An 18,042-nucleotide genomic window follows, 5' to 3' on the forward strand; every position below is an offset into this window, starting at 1 on the left:
TTAGAGTAGGATGATGTATATTTGTTTAGCTAGGATGTATTCTTTTCGTTAATAAAGTTGTCGCACACAGCTAGCTTGCTTTAGCAGTGTTGCAAAAACTTTATTTTCGGGGAGAAGGGGAGATGTAACACTGTAAAAGTGTTTGGGTTAGTTTATTTAAAATATATATAGAGTACACGAGTCACAGACAAGGATCTGAGAGGCGCCAGTTGTCTGCCTGAGATCTCACACCTCTAACCGTTAATGACCCCAAGTGACCTGAGGTCAGATCATGATAATTTCACCTTGCTTCCGCTAAGCGTATAATTGGAGCCGGGTAGCCTTCAAACATGCCGACGTTTAAGGAGTGGCTTGGTAGTGCCGGAGGCTATCTACTTGTGGGCGGAGTTAGCTACTAGGTTCCCCAATATAAACTCGGAGAGCTATCCAGCATGAGGCATTAACAGACAGAACAGACAGAACAGACAGAACGGCAGTCAGGAGAGCAGAGCAGACGGGAGGCTGTCGGCCGGCAGGGCGGGAGTCTCTGTCAACTACAGACCCCCCCCCCCTCTCTATCCAGCTATAGGCAGAGACACTTGGTGAGTTGAGCATTAAGGTGACTTGTCGTGTTTTACATATGTTGTGTGATGATCAGGGGCAGTCAAGTTGTAGGGTTCTCGAATTCTTGGATGATGACTCTCTTTAACATTTGAATTGGATTGCTTATATTATGATACTTCATGTGAAATATAATTATGAATTTATTATTTAAATTGTGTTTAACTTTGTTCCCTAGAGATTTGAGTTGAGGTGAGAAAGCCTCTGTGATTACTGGTTTCATGATTTAATGAGTACATGTTTGGAGTTGATACATGATAAAGATGGGACAGATTAATAATGAACTCATGATAACATCCTTTGAGAATTTTGTGATACAGGCAAGTTCCATTCCTTGTCTTGTATGTAATGATCATGAATGGATGGTGGCAGCACTTCTACCTCTACTATCTACTCTTCTACCTCTACTATCTACTTTTCTACATCTACCTATCTACACCTCTCCCTCCGCCCTTCTCTAAACTCTCACTTTCAGCTAATGGCCCTCCTCGCTCCTCCCACCTCCCTACCTCTTACCCCAAACCCTCACTAATTACTTCACTATTCATTTCTTTCCTTTCGTTTTCTCTTATACGTTTGTGGCAATGACTCTGTATTCTAGAGTTCTCTCAGGAGTTTTCGGGTAACTGATCAAGTGACGGCGCCTTGTAGTCTTGGAACCTAGGTATTCCAATACCTAGGTTACAAGGTGTTGAACGAGAGAGGTTGCCTTAGGAACTCTGGAGGGTGATCTAGAATAGTTAGCTAACTGGGGACGGGATAACGGACTAGAGAGAGCTGTTTCCCCCGGTCTCGTTAGTTAACTGGGGGGGTGGAATAATGGACAAGATAGAGCTATTTCCCCCACCCCCCGTTACAGGACTATGAGGACTCTTTCCTCATAATGAGAACTCTTTCCTCATTATAATGGGGGACTCTATCCTAATTATAATGAGGACTCTACCTATTCTCATTATAATGAGGACTCTGGTATCTGGGAAACTCAATACATGATAAATTGCTCAATGTAACAGGCGATAAAGGGCAAAATAAAATACACTAATAAAATATAAAAATAAAATGCACACAGGTAAATCACCAATAAAATAAATGTAGACATCCAAACGCAGTGGAAATATAAATATTAAAATTTAATAAACTCAACTAAAATATATTAACTGGAATAATTACTTTTTTCACGCCCTGATAATCACAAGTGGATAATTACTCTCAGCCCGAATAATTACTGTGTAATGATTCTGACGTAATTAAAAAGAAACACGGAAAAATCTAATAAGCTCTAGTTACATAATACTGCACACAGCTGTACACTGTGCAACCAACCACGCTACACTGTACAAGCAACCACGCTACAGTGTACAAGCAACCACGCTACACTGTACAAGCAACCACGCTACAGTGTACAAGCAACCACGCTACAGTGTACAAGCAACCACGCTACAGTGTACAAGCAACCACGCTACAGTGTACAAGCAACCACGCTACAGTGTACAAGCAACCACGCTACAGTGTACAACCAACCTAGCTACAGTGTACACGCAACCACACTACACTGTACACGCAACCACGCTACACTGTACACGCAACCACGCTACGCTGTACACGCAACCACGCTACACTGTACACGCAACCACGCTACACTGTACACGCAACCTCGCTACACTGTACACGCAACCTCGCTACACTGTACAAGCAACCACGCTACACTGTACACGCAACCTCGCTACACTGTACAAGCAACCACGCTACACTGTACACGCAACCACGCTACACTGTACACGCAACCTCGCTACACTGTACACGCAACCTCGCTACACTGTACAAGCAACCACGCTACACTGTACACGCAACCTCGCTACACTGTACAAGCAACCACGCTACACTGTACAAGCAACCACGCTACACTGTACAAGCAACCACGCTACACTGTACAAACAACCACACTACACTGTACAAACAACCACGCTACACTGTACAAACAACCACGCTACACTGTACAAACAACCACGCTACACTGTACAAACAACCACGCTACATCCGCACACTTCATAAAAGTGTCAAACACAAATCAAAGGTGCTATTATTTCACTAATGATAAACTACCATTACCCTTATAATATCATTTACCGTATTCAACCGTAATATCATAATTATAAATAGTTTATTATCTATTACCCATCCTCCACCAGTCGCAACATCGCTGGGAACATGTCACCTACTTTGACAGGCCTAAGTTCCATTTTATTGTTCCCTAAGTTCATACCTAAGTTCCATTTTATTGTTCCCTAAGTTCATACCTAAGTTCCCTTTTATTGACATATTAACAACATTTTACATACAGCTTCCCCCCCCCCACCTCACTCCTCCTCCTTACCAAAACTATAACCAATAATCTCTTCGGAAATTTAACATTTGTTAACAGTGGAATGTCTGAAACTCACTCAAGGAGACCACTGGAAGGAGTCACTTTCAGTTACTTTCCCTTGTCCTGGGCTAACGTATGATACCTCATGCTCTTATACCCTTGAGGATGAAATATCCAGTTGACAACATTTACCATATTAACGTTGGAACATATAGGTTGTTGGAGAAGCAATCGAGAAACTGGCCAAAGAATTGATTGACTGGACAAAAATGCAAAAAGAAGCCCTCAGAATTACACTTGGTTGTCCAATCACCACCATACACCTGAATATGTGGAAATAATGATATATACCTATATACCTGGAATATATATCTAATATTTGAAATTGGTTTTACGATGGGACGAAACCTTGTGCGTGATAATGGCACCAATCAATTGATCTGATAGAACCATACGTAATGGAACTTGTGATTCTGTATTGGTTCTAACCATACTAGTACCTCCTACCACACCAGTAGTTAACACCACACAACACCAGAAGTTAACACAACACCAGTAGTTAACATAACGCCACACCAGTAGTTAACACTATACCACTCCAGTAGTTAACACTACACCACATCAGTAGTTAACACCACACCACACCAGTAATTAACACCACACCAGTAGTTAACACAACGCCACACCAGTAGTTAACACTACACCACACCAGTAGTTAACACCACACCAGTAATTAACACCATACCACACCAGTAGTTAACACTACGCCACACCAGTAGTTAGCACCACAGCACACCAGTAGTTAGCACCACACCACACCAGTAGTTAACACTATACAACATCAGTAGTTAACACTATACTGTACCAGTAGTTAACACTATACCACATCAGTAGTTAACACTATACCACATCAGTAGTTAACACCACACCAGTAGTTAACACTATACCACATCAGTAGTTAACACCACACCAGTAGTTAACACTATACAACATCAGTAGTTAACACTATACAGTACCAGTAGTTAACACTACACCACACCAGTAGTTAACACTACACCACACCAGTAGTTAACACTATACCACATCAGTAGTTAACACCACACCAGTAGTTAACACTATACCACATCAGTAGTTAACACCGCACCAGTAGTTAACACTATCCTACACCAGTAGTTAACACTATCCTACACCAGTAGTTAACACTATCCTACACCAGTAGTTAACACTATCCTACACCAGTAGTTAACACTATCCTACACCAGTAGTTAACACTATCCTACACCAGTAGTTAACACTATCCTACACCAGTAGTTAACACTATCCTACACCAGTAGTTAACACTATCCTACACCAGTAGTTAACACTATCCTACACCAGTAGTTAACACTATCCTACACCAGTAGTTAACACTATCCTACACCAGTAGTTAACACTATCCTACACCAGTAGTTAACACTATCCTACACCAGTAGTTAACACTATACTACACCAGTAGTTAACACTATACCACACCAGTACTTAACACCACACCAGTTGCTGTGTCACACTTGGCTGTCATGTTGCTGTGTCACACTTGGCTGTCATGTGGCTGTGACACACTTGGCTGTCATGTTGCTGTGTCACACTTGGCTGTCATGTTGCTGTGTCACACTTGGCTGTCATGTGGCTGTGACACACTTGGCTGTCATGTTACTGTGTCACACTTGGCTGTCATGTTGCTGTGTCACACTTGGCTGTCATGTGGTTGTGACACACTTGGCTGTCATGTTGCTGTGACACACTTGGCTGTCATGTTGCTGTGTCACACTTGGCTGTCATGTTGATGTGTCACACTTGGCTGTCATGTTGCTGTGTCACACTTGGCTGTCATGTTGCTGTGACACACTTGGCTGTCATGTGGCTGTGACACACTTGGCTGTCATGTGGCTGTGTCACACTTGGCTGTCATGTTGCTGTGACACACTTGGCTGTCATGTTGCTGTGTCACACTTGGCTGTCATGTTGCTGTGACACACTTGGCTGTCATGTGACTGTGACACACTTGGCTGTCATGTTGCTGTGTCACACTTGGCTGTCATGTTGCTGTGTCACACTTGGCTGTCATGTTGCTGTGTTACACTTGGTTGTCATGTTGCTGTGACACACTTGGCTGTCATGTTGCTGTGACACACTTGGCTGTCATGTGGCTGTGACACACTTGGCTGTCATGTTGCTGTGTTACACTTGGCTGTCATGTGGCTGTGTCACACTTGGCTGTCATGTTGCTGTGACACACTTGGCTGTCATGTTGCTGTGACACACTTGGCTGTCATGTTGCTGTGACACACTTGGCTGTCATGTTGCTGTGACACACTTGGCTGTCATGTTGCTGTGACACACTTGGCTGTCATGTTGCTGTGACACACTTGGCTGTCATGTTGCTGTGTTACACTTGGCTGTCATGTGGCTGTGTCACACTTGGCTGTCATGTTGCTGTGACACACTTGGCTGTCATGTTGCTGTGACACACTTGGCTGTCATGTTGCTGTGACACACTTGGCTGTCATGTTGCTGTGACACACTTGGCTGTCATGTTGCTGTGACACACTTGGCTGTCATGTTGCTATGACACACTTGGCTGTCATGTTGCTGTGTCACACTTGGCTGTCATGTTGCTGTGACACACTTGGCTGTCATGTTGCTGTGACACACTTGGCTGTCATGTTGCTGTGACACACTTGGCTGTCATGTTGCTGTGACACACTTGGCTGTCATGTTGCTGTGACACACTTGGCTGTCATGTTGCTGTGGCACACTTGGCTGTCATGTTGCTGTGGCACACTTGGCTGTCATGTTGCTGTGACACACTTGGCTGTCATGTTGCTGTGACACACTTGGCTGTCATGTTGCTGTGGCACACTTGGCTGTCATGTTGCTGTGGCACACTTGGCTGTCATGTTGCTGTGGCACACTTGGCTGTCATGTTGCTGTGGCACACTTGGCTGTCATGTTGCTGTGGCACACTTGGCTGTCAATAGCTGCCTGCATGCGTGCGCAATAGCTTACTGCATGCTTCTCAATATCTGCCTGCATGCTATATATATATATATATGTCGTACCTAGTAGCCAGAACTCACTTATCAGCCTACTATGCAAGGCCCAATTTGACTAATAAGCCATGTTTTCATGAATTAATTGTTTTTCGACTACCTAACCTACCTAACCTAACCTAACCTAACTTTTTCGGCTACCTAACCTAACCTAACTTATAAAGATAGGTTAGGTTAGGTTAGGTAGGGTTGGTTAGGTTTGGTCATATATCTACGTTAATTTAAACTCCAATAAAAAAAAATTGACCTCATACATAATGAAATGGGTAGATTTATCATTTCATAAGAAAAAAATTAGAGAAAAAATATTAATTCAGGAAAACTTGGCTTATTAGGCAAATCGGGCCTTGCATAGTAGGCTGACAAGTGCGTTCTGGCTATTAGGTACGACATATATATATATATATATATATATATATATATATATATATATATATATATACATATATATAAATATATATATATATATATATATATATATATATATATATATATATATATATATATATATATATATATATATATATATGTCGTACCTAGTAGCCAGAACGTACTTCTCAGCCTACTATGCAAGGCCCGATTTGCCTAATAAGCCAAGTTTTCATGAATTAATTGTTTTTCGACTACCTAACCTACCTAACCTAACCTAACCTAACTTTTTCGGCTACCTAACCTAACCTAACCTATAGAGATAGGTTAGGTTAGGTTAGGTAGGGTTGGTTAGGTTCGGTCATATATCTACGTTAATTTTAACTCCAATAAAAAAAAATTGACCTCATACATAATGAAATGGGTAGCTTTATCATTTCATAAGAAAAAAAATAGAGAAAATATATTAATTCAGGAAAACTTGGCTTATTAGGCAAATCGGGCCTTGCATAGTAGGCCGAGAAGTACGTTCTGGCTATTAGGTACGACATATATATATATATATATATATATATATATATATATATATATATGTCGTACCTAATAGCCAGAACTCACTTCTCAGCCTACTATGCAAGGCCTGATTTGCCTAATAAGCCTAGTTTTCATGAATTAATGTTTTTTCGACAACCTAACCTACCTAACCTAACCTAACCTAACGTTTTCGGCTACCTAACCTAACCTAACCTATAGAGATAGGTTAGGTTAGGTTAGGTAGGGTTGGTTAGGTTCGGTCATATATCTACGTTAATTTTAACTCCAATAAAAAAAAATTGACCTCATACATAATGAAATGGGTAGCTTTATCATTTCATAAGAAAAAAAATAGAGAAAATATATTAATTCAGTAAAACTTGGCTTATTAGGCAAATCGGGCCTCGCATAGTAGGCTGAGAAGTGAGTTCTGGCTACTAGGTACGACATATATATATATATATATATATATATATATATATATATATATATATATATATATATATATATATATATATATATATATATATATATATATATGCATTTAATATTATAACATCACAAACCCAACATGGAGGTGTGTGGAGGCTGCCTTAAGCCACTTCGGAAGAGTGTTGTAGGCATTGTATGTAACATTTGTAACATAAGACTTCACCTGAGTTGTACAGGATTACCTACACAATATGCAAACCGGGAAGGTAACTACTGGATCTGACAAAGTGACAGACAGATGTGGGAAAACATTACCAAACTAATGAATAACATTCCTGAAGTACACAAGCTACAATTCACACAAAAACTACCAGAAATATATGCAGAGTATATAAAGACAGCAACGAACTCTGAGCACAACCCAGCGACTGAGAATTTAGAGAGTCAAAGTAGCAATGTAGAAGGACATAGTGTCGAGGTACACAAAAATGAAGGCAATATTGTAGAGCAAACTGGTGATATGAACAAGGAAAGAAAAAATGAGACGAATGAGAACACAAATGAGAAAGACGAAAGCAACAAGGAGAAAGATAAGGGCAATACCGAGAATGAATGCAGAAACGAGAAAGTAGGAACAAAAAACACAGAGGTAGCCAAGTCGTGCACGGGTACAAACAAGAATAATACAATCACAGATGAAAATATTTGCAGGTATTATGCAAAAGGACAGTGCAGATATGGGCCCAGAGGCACGGAATGCTCATTCATGCTCCCACGGAAATGCCGAAACTGGTTAGGGAAAGGCAGATGTCGTTTTGACACAGAGTGTATGTATTTTCACCCTAAGCTATGCAAACTCTCAGTTAATGAGAGGAAATGCTACGATCTTCATTGCCCGGATTTCCACGTCAGAGGTACACAGCGCTATATAAGAGAGGAAGTCCAATATAATAGCCCTGAAAATATTTTTTAGAGGCAGGCAGAAACAGACAGGCAGAAACGTGGCAGGAGTACGGATGGAGAGGGAGGAAATGCCCAAGACTGGACTACGGTTCGTCATCAAGCCCACACATACTACACCCCCCAACTACACAGAGACTACCACACTCCCCAGTATCACTTCCAAAACTGGACAAACCATTGCCACAACAACACACCCTGGGTCAGGGTAGAGAGGAGGGAGAACTATCAAAACCTTCCAGAAGTGACACACAATATGGACAATCATTCATATTTGCAAACATTCAAGGTTTAAAGCCAAAGTCAAGGAATAAAGTTAAGTTCATAAATGGCCTCCTATTAGAATCAAACTCAATATTTGGGGCATTCACGGAAACTCATACAAAAGATTACATGGATGGTGAAATCTGGATTCCAAATTATAATTTATATAGATGTGATAGAAAAACTAGGTCAAATGAAGGAGTAGGTCTGTATATTAAAGAGGACCTGGTATGCACAGAACTACTAAACTCAACTAATGTGGTGGTAGAGGTACTTGGAATTATGGTAGAGAAACTAAACCTAATTATTATTCTAATATATAAACCGCCAGATACAACGGTTGAGGAATTCACAGAGCAGATGCCCAAAATAGAGAACATACTTGATAACCTAGCAAACCCAGCTCCAGATATTATCTTCCTTGGAGATTTCAATTTACCGAGTCTAAGATGGAGAACGGCAAACACAAATATCATAGCAGGGAATGACCCGGGAAATAACCAACCACAGGTCAGAGAATTTTTGAGATTCTGTGACAAATTCTCGCTCAATCAACAGATTACAGAACCAACTAGGAACGAAAACACACTAGACTTGTTATCCACAAACAATGATGAACTAATCAGACACATAACAATCTCAGATACTTTATACTCAGACCATAAGCTCATTGAAGTGCGAACTAGATTAAATAAAGGTAGTAGGTCTAAGAGACCCAACAAGCGAGAAGGAATATTCAATCAATTCAATTTCAACAATAAGAGGATTGACTGGGGAAAAATAAATGTAGACCTTGCAACCATTCAATGGGAGACGGTCTTAAGCGACAAAACTCCCACACAGGGAATAGCTCAACTGACAGCTGAAGCTTACAAGGTCTGCTTGAAGCAGACCGCTCTATGGGGAAAGAGGACCACTCTAGAAAGAAAACGCAGACGACTGTACAGAAGGAAAAAAATAACGGAAATGCTTAGGCAGACACAACTATCACAAGCAAGGAAAACAAGCCTAAGCAGGGAGATCGAAGAAATAGAACAAACGTTGAAGCGATCATATGAGTCTGAGGAAATGGAATTGGAACAGAAAGCTATACTAGAGATAAGGAAAAATCCGAAATATTTTTTCACATACGCAAAATCAAAATCCAAAACCTCGACCAGTATTGGACCGTTAATTACAAATGAAGGTACGTACACAGAGGACAACAAAGAGATTAGTGAAATTCTAAGAAGCCAGTATGAGGCTATGTTTAGCACACCAATAAACAACATGAAAGTTGATGACCCAGACAGCTTCTTTATGAATGACATTCAAGCTGCAGATAATATAACGGATATTACCACAAACTCGGAAGACTATTGAAAGAGAAATTGACAATATGCCTATGCACTCAGCTCCTGGAATTCATGGAATTCATGGACTCATGGAATTCAATATTCATAAAGAAATGTAAAGTACCAGTAGCGAGAGCACTCAGCGTAATATGGAGAAAGAGCCTGGATACAGGGGAGATACCAGCAGCACTTAAATCTGCAGATATAGCTCCGTTGCACAAGGGGGGAAGTAAAGCCTTGGCAAAAAATTATAGGCCAGTTGCACTAACATCACACATAATAAAAGTGTTTGAAAGAGTGATTGGAATCAAATTTCAAGTTTTATGGAAAACAATGAATTGCACAATCCAGGACAACATGGCTTTAGAGCGGGAAGATCCTGTCTGTCACAGTTACTCAACCACTATGACAAAATCACAGAAGCCCTAGAAGAAAAGCAAAATGCAGATGTTGTATACACAGACTTTGCAAAGGCATTCGACAAATGTGACCATGGGGTGATAGCTCACAAAATGAGGTCAATGGGAATAACTGGAAACGTAGGACGCTGGATACTCGATTTCCTGTCGAACAGAACACAAAGAGTAACAGTCAATCAGGTAAAATCGAGTCCAGGCGATGTTAAAAGCTCTGTACCTCAAGGTACAGTCCTTGCACCGCTACTGTTCCTTATTCTCAAATCTGATATAGACAAAAATACACGTCACAGCTTCGTGTCGTCCTTTGCAGATGACACAAAAATCAGCATGAAAATTACCTCTGCTGAAGACATTGAAAAACTACAAGCAGATGTCAACAAAGTGATTCGATTGGGCAGCAGAAAATAACATGATGTTTAACAGTGATAAATTTCAGGTACTCAGGTACGGCAAAAATGAGGATCTGAAACATAATACAGGGTAGAAAACACAATCGAATCTTCCCATAGTAGAAAAACAGCATGTCAAGGATTTGGGAATAATGATGTCCGACGATCTAACGTTTAGGGAGCATAACCAAGCAAATATCGCGTCAGCCAGAAAAATGATCGGATGGATTACGAGAACTTTCAAATCCAGGGATCCCATCACAATGGTTGTACTCTTCAAGTCACTTGTGTTGTCCCGTCTCGAGTACAGCTCAGTACTCACTTCCTCCTTCAGAGCAGGAGAGATTGCTGAAATAGAGGGAATACAGAGAACATATACGGCACGCATAGACGAGATAAAACACCTAAATTATTGGGATCGTCTCAAAGCTCTCCAAATGTACTCTCTAGAAAGGAGACGAGAGAGATACCAAATAATATACACATGGAAAATACTAGAGGGCCAGGTCCCAAAATCTACACAGTAAAATAAAAACGCACTGGAGTGAACGATATGGAAGAAAATGCAAGATTGAACCAGTGAAGAGCAGAGGTGCCATAGGAACAATCAGAGAGCACTGTATAAACATCAGAGGTCCGCGGTTGTTCAACGTCCTCCCAGCGACTATAAGAAATATTGCCGGAACAACCGTGGACATCTTCAAGAGAAAACTGGACTGTTTTCTAAGAGAAGTTCCGGATCAGCCGGGCTATGGTGGGTATGTGGCCCTGCGGGCCGCTCCAAGCAACAGCCTGGTGGACCAAACTCTCACAAGTCGAGTCTGGCCTCGGGCCGAGCTTGGGGAGTAGAAGAACTCCCAGAACCCCATCAAGCAGGTATCAAGCAGGTTGTCAATAGCTGCCTACATACTTGTCAATAGCTGCCTGCATGCTTGTCAATAGCTGCCTGCATGCTTGTCAATAGCTGCCTGCTAGATTCTGGTGGTGGTGGTGTGTGTGTGAATGTGTACTCACCTAGTTCCCCTAGTTGTGCTTGCGGGGGTTGAGCTTTGGCTCTTTGATCCCGCCTCTCAACCGTCAATGCACTGATGTATAGATTTCAGAGCCTACTGGGTTCTGTCATATCTACATTTTAAACTGTGTATGGAGTCAGACTCCACCACATCACTGCCTAATGCATTCCATTTATTAACTACTCTGACAAGAGTAGTTTACTCTGACAAGAGTAAAAAAAGTTCTTTCTAACGTCTATGTGGCTCATCTGGGTACTCAGCTTCCACATGTGTCCCCTTGTGCGTGTACCACCCTTGTTAAATAATCCATCCTTGTCCACCCTGTCAATTCCCCTGAGAATTTTGTATGTGGTGATCATGTCTCAACTTAGCTCTTCTGTCTTCCAGCGAAGTGAGGTGCAGTTCACGTAGTCTGTCCTCATAACTCATGCCTCTTAGCTCTGGGACTAGCCTAGTGGCATTCCTCTGAACTTTTTCCCAGCTTTGTCTTGTGCTTGACTGGATACGGGCTCCATGCTGGGGCTGCATACTCCAGGATTGGCCTTACATATAAGGTATACAAGGTTCTGAAGGATTCCTTACACAGGTTTCTGAAAGCAGTTCTGATGTTAGCCAGCCTCGCATAGGCCGTTGATGTTATTCTTTTGATGTGGGCTTCAGGAGACAGGTTTGGTGTGATATCAACTTCTAGATCTTTCTCTCTGTCTGTTTCGTGAAGGAATTCATCTCCCATTCGGTTTCCAGTGACTGGCCTCCTAGTTCCTCCTCCTAGTTTCATTACCTTACTTTTACTTGGGTTGAACTTTAGTAGCCACTTGTCGGACGATTGCTTCAGATTCTCTAGGTCTTCTTGTAGCCTCATACTATTCTCCTCTGTCTTGATTCTCCTCATAATTTTTGCGTCATCAGCAAACATTGAGAGGAACGAGTCAATTCTTTCTGGGAGATCATTTACGTATATCAGAAACAGTATAGGCCCAAGGACTGATCCCTGTGGGACTCCACTATGTGTACTCACCTAGATGTTCTTGTAGGGTTGAGCTAGGCTCCTGGCCCCGCCTTCCGTCTAGGGAGACGACCTTCCTAGCCCCTGAGGCGGGGGGGGGGGGGGGGGGGGGAGGAAAGGTCGTCTCTCGCGCCACAGGTACGACATTAAAGTGTCGTTAAAGGTGATGACTTGCAAGAGTTACGCACCAGGCCAGACTGACATCCATGGGCACGACAGCTGGGCCAGGCTGCCGCCCATGGGCACGACAGCTGGGCCAGGCTGCCGCCCATGGGCACGACAGCTGGGTCAGGCTGCAGCCCATGGGCACGACAGCTGGGCCAGGCTGCAGCCCATGGGCACGACAGCTGGGCCAGACTGCCGCCCATGGGCACGACAGCTGGGCCAGACTGCCGCCCATGGGCACGACAGCTGGGCCAGACTGACATCCATGGGCACGACAGCTGGGCCAGACTGACATCCATGGGCACGACAGCTGGGCCAGGCTGCAGCCCATGGGCACGACAGCTGGGCCAGACTGCCGCCCATGGGCACGACAGCTGGGCCTGGCTGCCGCCCATGGGCACGACAGCTGGGCCAGACTGCCGCCCATGAGCACGACAGCTGGGCCAGACTGACATCCATGGGCACGACAGCTGGGCCAGGCAGCCATCCATGGGCACGACAGCTGGGCCTGGCTGCCGCCCATGGGCACGACAGCTGGACCAGGCTGCCATCCATGGGCACGACAGCTGGACCAGACTGCCGCCCATGGGCACGACAGCTGGACCAGACTGCCGCCCATGGGCACGACAGCTGGACCAGACTGCCGCCCATGGGCACGACAGCTGGACCAGACTGCCGCCCATGGGCACGACAGCTGGGCCTGGCTGCCGCCCATGGGCACGACAGCTGGACCAGACTGCCACCCATGGGCACGACAGCTGGACCAGGCAGCCATCCATGGGCACGACAGTTTGGGCAAAGCTGGAAGGGAATCCCCAAAATGGGACCCCAAACACGGGACCCCAAACAGGAGACCCCAAACATAGGACCCCAAACATGGGACCCCAAACATGGGACCCCAAACAGGAGACCCCAAACAGGAGACCCCAAACATAGGACCCCAAACATGGGACCCCCAAACAGGAGACCCCAAACAGGAGACCCCAAACATAGGACCCCAAACATGGGACCCCAAACAGGAGACCCCAAACAGGAGACCCCAAACATAGGACCCCAAACAGGAGACCCCAAATATGGGGGCCCTTTATTAAATAAATTAATAATTATCTCAAATTGCATAGATATGCAATTTAATTGCACAGCGAAATGCAGTTTATTTCATGTTGTATTGTGATGTATTATTATTAAATATCCTAATACAATCTTCCTGAGTGTATTATAAGCATATGTATACTGTAAATAGTGACTATATTCATTGTTTTTATATTAATTTATTTTATATATGAAGACAATGTATCGTACTACTGGTTTACGCAGTCTACAGCGTGACTCGTGTATACTGACTGTTGTTGAATATGATTTTGGTATACTAATGATGAGTATTTCTGGTATACTCAATAATTAGGAATGTGATACTGGGTATCCTGTCTAGTGTTCAATATGATGCGGGTATACTGAGAAGAGGTGAATATATCTCTAATATAATGAATCCAAACAGACTCGGTGACCTTGGTCTTGAATGGAGAGAGGAAGAAAGAACAGGAGGGAGAGGGAGAGGAAGAGAGAACATGATGGAGGGGAGAGAGAACAGGAGGGAGGGGAGAGGGGAGAGAGAACAGGAGGGAGAGGGAGAAAAAAGAGGAAGAGATGTAGACTGGAACGGGAACGTCGTTCCCTCTATAGGCGAAGAAAACGAATCGCGGAACAACTTGAGAGTCGCACCCTATCTCACCCTATCTTGGTATCAAGAACGGCGAAGACGGTTAGGTAGAGAAATAGAAACGATTAAACAAAAGCTACAAGAATCATACCAAACCCAGGAGAGACAAAGAGAGCAAAAGGCCATCAGTGAAATAGAGAGAAATCCAAGATATTTTTTCTCCTATGCAAAATCAAGATCAAAACCCACATCTAATATCGGAGCCCTGCGACAGAGAGATGGAACTTTCACAGATGACAACAAAGAAATGAGCGAAATACTAAGGAATCTCATCGTAGAGGGAGGAGGTAAGAAAATGTAAAAAGCCCTTGCGAAACGCTTTTAGGCGTTATACCAAAAATAAAATTGAAAAAAATGAATTTTTGGAGTTAATTTTTCAATTGCCTTCGACAGTGAAGAAAAATGTAAGAAATATTGAGAAGACTCATGTTAGAATGATTAATCTTACCCTTTCGGTAATACGAAAACGCGTTAAGCATTCTCTATTTTTCATATGTGGTTATTCTACATATTTGGATCAGTGTTTTTGTGATCATTGTTGCATATATATATATATATATATATATATATATATATATATATATATATATATATATATATATATATATATATATATATAATTAAATTTGAGGGAACATGTACACCTATCTGCGTGTGGAGCACATAGGGCTGTGCGGGGTGTGTACACTCCCTTTGTTCATCACATGGGAGTTTATATCTGTCTGTCTGACTAGAATACAGTCGTAGACACCTGTCTATCAGACCATCACTCTAACGTACACACCTGTCCTCCTGACTACAACAATGACTACACACTTGACTTTCTCATTCGTACAAAGGTTTCCAGCCTCCCCCTCCTCCCCCCCCCCCCCCACCTGGTCTCAAGGGTACGACTACCCTTTAAATGCCGCTCCCACTCGACCATATAAACCTGCCCTACAAGTATGAACTGACTTGTAGATGTAAGGGGATTGTCAGGCAACACCAGACAGCTGGAGGTGGAGAGGCGGGTATCTAAGAGCTGAAGATCACTCCCGAAGGAACAGATAGGTTAGTACACATTCAAATAAATTATGATATTCTCTCTGGAATATTGGAGAAGTAAATTACAAATGTGTTCTCCAATCTCTCTCTCTCTCACTCTCTCTCTCTCTCTCTCTCTCTCTCTCTCTCTCTCTCTCTCTCTCTCTCTCTCTCTCTCTCTCTCACACTCTCTTTCTCTCTCTCTCTCTCTCTCTCTCTCTCTCTCTCTCTCTCTCTCTCTCTCTCTCTCTCTCACTCTCTTTCTCTCTCTCTCTCTCTCTCTCTCTCTCTCTCTCTCTCTCTCTCTCTCTCTCTCTCTCTCTTCCTGCTTCCTCCCCTACACATTTTAACAACAAAACACACTTGAGTATATCTAATAAACAATCAATGGTCGGGCTTCTGGTCCAGAGGTAAATGACAATTGCAAATGAAGTACAATATTACAAGGTTGTGTGAGTGCGGACACCTACACACCAACTTTCACACCCCCTCACAAACCTTGCAACTCACACGCCAAGTGCATCAACTCCCTCGTTCAAACAAGCAAACCCCGAATCCTCGTCACGGCCCTTGTGGATTTGTTCATTTGATGCATCACGTTATTGTGATCTGTGTGTGTAATTCTTCACTTGCTACAGCAACAGGAATGTGTGTGTATGTATTTGTGTTGTTGAATATGACCGAACGTGTAAGATTAATGATTCTAACACAAATCGTCTGAATATTTGTTTTTCTTCACTGTCGAGAGTAGTTAAAAAATTTACTCGAGTTTATTTTCACACTTTATTTATGGTCCTTAAGTCCCTCTCCTTAATGCTGCTGCTGGTTCTCGCATCTTTGCATCGCTTGTATGTTTGGGGGTTTGGCCTCTTGCTATATATTGATTCCATTTGTGTGTGTTTGGGTCTCAGGCCCTCTCGCAATTTCTGTTGAACAAACCCCTTTTTCCTAGTTCTGCATCTCTCCTTTGGTACAAATTTTGTTGTGCTTTTATCATATATTTCACAAACTTGACATACATTTCATTTACTTCATGTCCTATCAGCAAGTGTTTGTCAAATTCTTTAAGGAAAGTTTATCATCCTGATTGCAGATCTCTAGCGCTATTATGTCAACTTCTTGTGGATTCGCAATCATTATTTAATTTACCTTTAGGTGTTCTTTCACCAGCACAGCAACACTGTACCTCTCCCAACCAGTTTAAGATAAAAACTAAGTACTAACTAATTAACTCAATGTAACCTACCTTACCCCCAAAATGTCAACCCATGTCTTCTATTTTAAACAATGCTGTTTTGTTGACCAAATTGTATTTTGTTTTTTTCTGCAATGTTTCCCCCCCCCCCCCTCCACCACTCTACCACCACATTGAGTTTAGTAGCTCTGTGCACGTCAGGTGCTGTTTAATATACAGACCTACTCCTCCATTTGACCTAGTTTCTCTATCACATCTATATCACTTTGTGCTTTAGGCCTGGTGGAGCTTGGTCCACCAGGCTATTGTTTGGAGTGGCCCGCAGATCCACATACAGTCTGCATATGATATACAGTCTGTTGATCAATTAAACTACAGTAGTTAGTTTTTATCATCCGAATGCACCAATATGTGTTCATTCTTCCCAGATGAAGGAACTAGGTAATATTCATCATCTGAATGCACCATCTGAAGCTTTAACACACTCATGATACACGAGAGTTTAAAAAACTTTTAAAACTTTTTGACCTATGTATTTAAAAGCAATTCTAAAGTTAAAAAGTGTAGCATAGGCCCCTCGCAGAATGTTCTTAATATGATCCTCAGGTTATAGTTTTCTATCTAAAACCACCCCTAGATCTCTTTCTTGATCAGAATTCTTTATAGATCTCTGTGGCTCGATCATAGAAACTGAGTAAATTTCGTTACACTGGACCTTCCAGATCGAAACCATGCTGACAGTCTGATATATCATTCAGTACGTCTGCATCTGAAATTGAGCAATACCGGATTTATTATTTGGTTTTATAAATTTTATACTTATAATCTTAACTTATTTCAGAGACCACGAGTAATCTGGGCTTCGAACTCAACAGAAAAGCCTTCCGTAGACCTGCTTCTTTGCTACATAATAGACAAAATTTAGTAAGTATTGATTTATTATGTGTTTGTTTATTTATTTATTTTTTCTTTATATACAAGAAGGTACATTGGGGGAGAGTACAATGACTTGAAGTTATACATTCTTGTAAAGCAACTAGCACTCATAGCGTTTCGGGCAGATCTAAGTATAGACCAAGGAACTTACCATCTTTTTTATTTCTGATGTTAACATTGTGTAACTGTAGATGAATTGCATTTGTTGATTTGCTCCCAAGTAAGATGT

The 18,042-nt window shown here is 42.3% G+C and overlaps 2 protein-coding genes across 2 annotated transcripts in view; both read right to left on the reverse strand.

Annotated features, from left to right (window-relative positions):
• LOC138354542 (S-antigen protein-like) overlaps nucleotides 1-4,523 on the reverse strand; it is a 36,967-nt gene extending 32,444 nt beyond the window's left edge. Inside the window, exon 1 of the mRNA XM_069308905.1 lies at nucleotides 4,484-4,523. Coding sequence (XP_069165006.1) covers nucleotides 4,484-4,523 — 40 coding nt within the window. The remainder of the gene's footprint in view (nucleotides 1-4,483) is intronic.
• Nucleotides 1-18,042, reverse strand: part of LOC123769472 (uncharacterized) — a 385,122-nt gene that overhangs the window by 174,088 nt on the left and 192,992 nt on the right.

The sequence above is a fragment of the Procambarus clarkii genome, chromosome 63 (assembly GCF_040958095.1).
Source record: "Procambarus clarkii isolate CNS0578487 chromosome 63, FALCON_Pclarkii_2.0, whole genome shotgun sequence".
Lineage (NCBI taxonomy): Eukaryota > Metazoa > Arthropoda > Malacostraca > Decapoda > Cambaridae > Procambarus > Procambarus clarkii.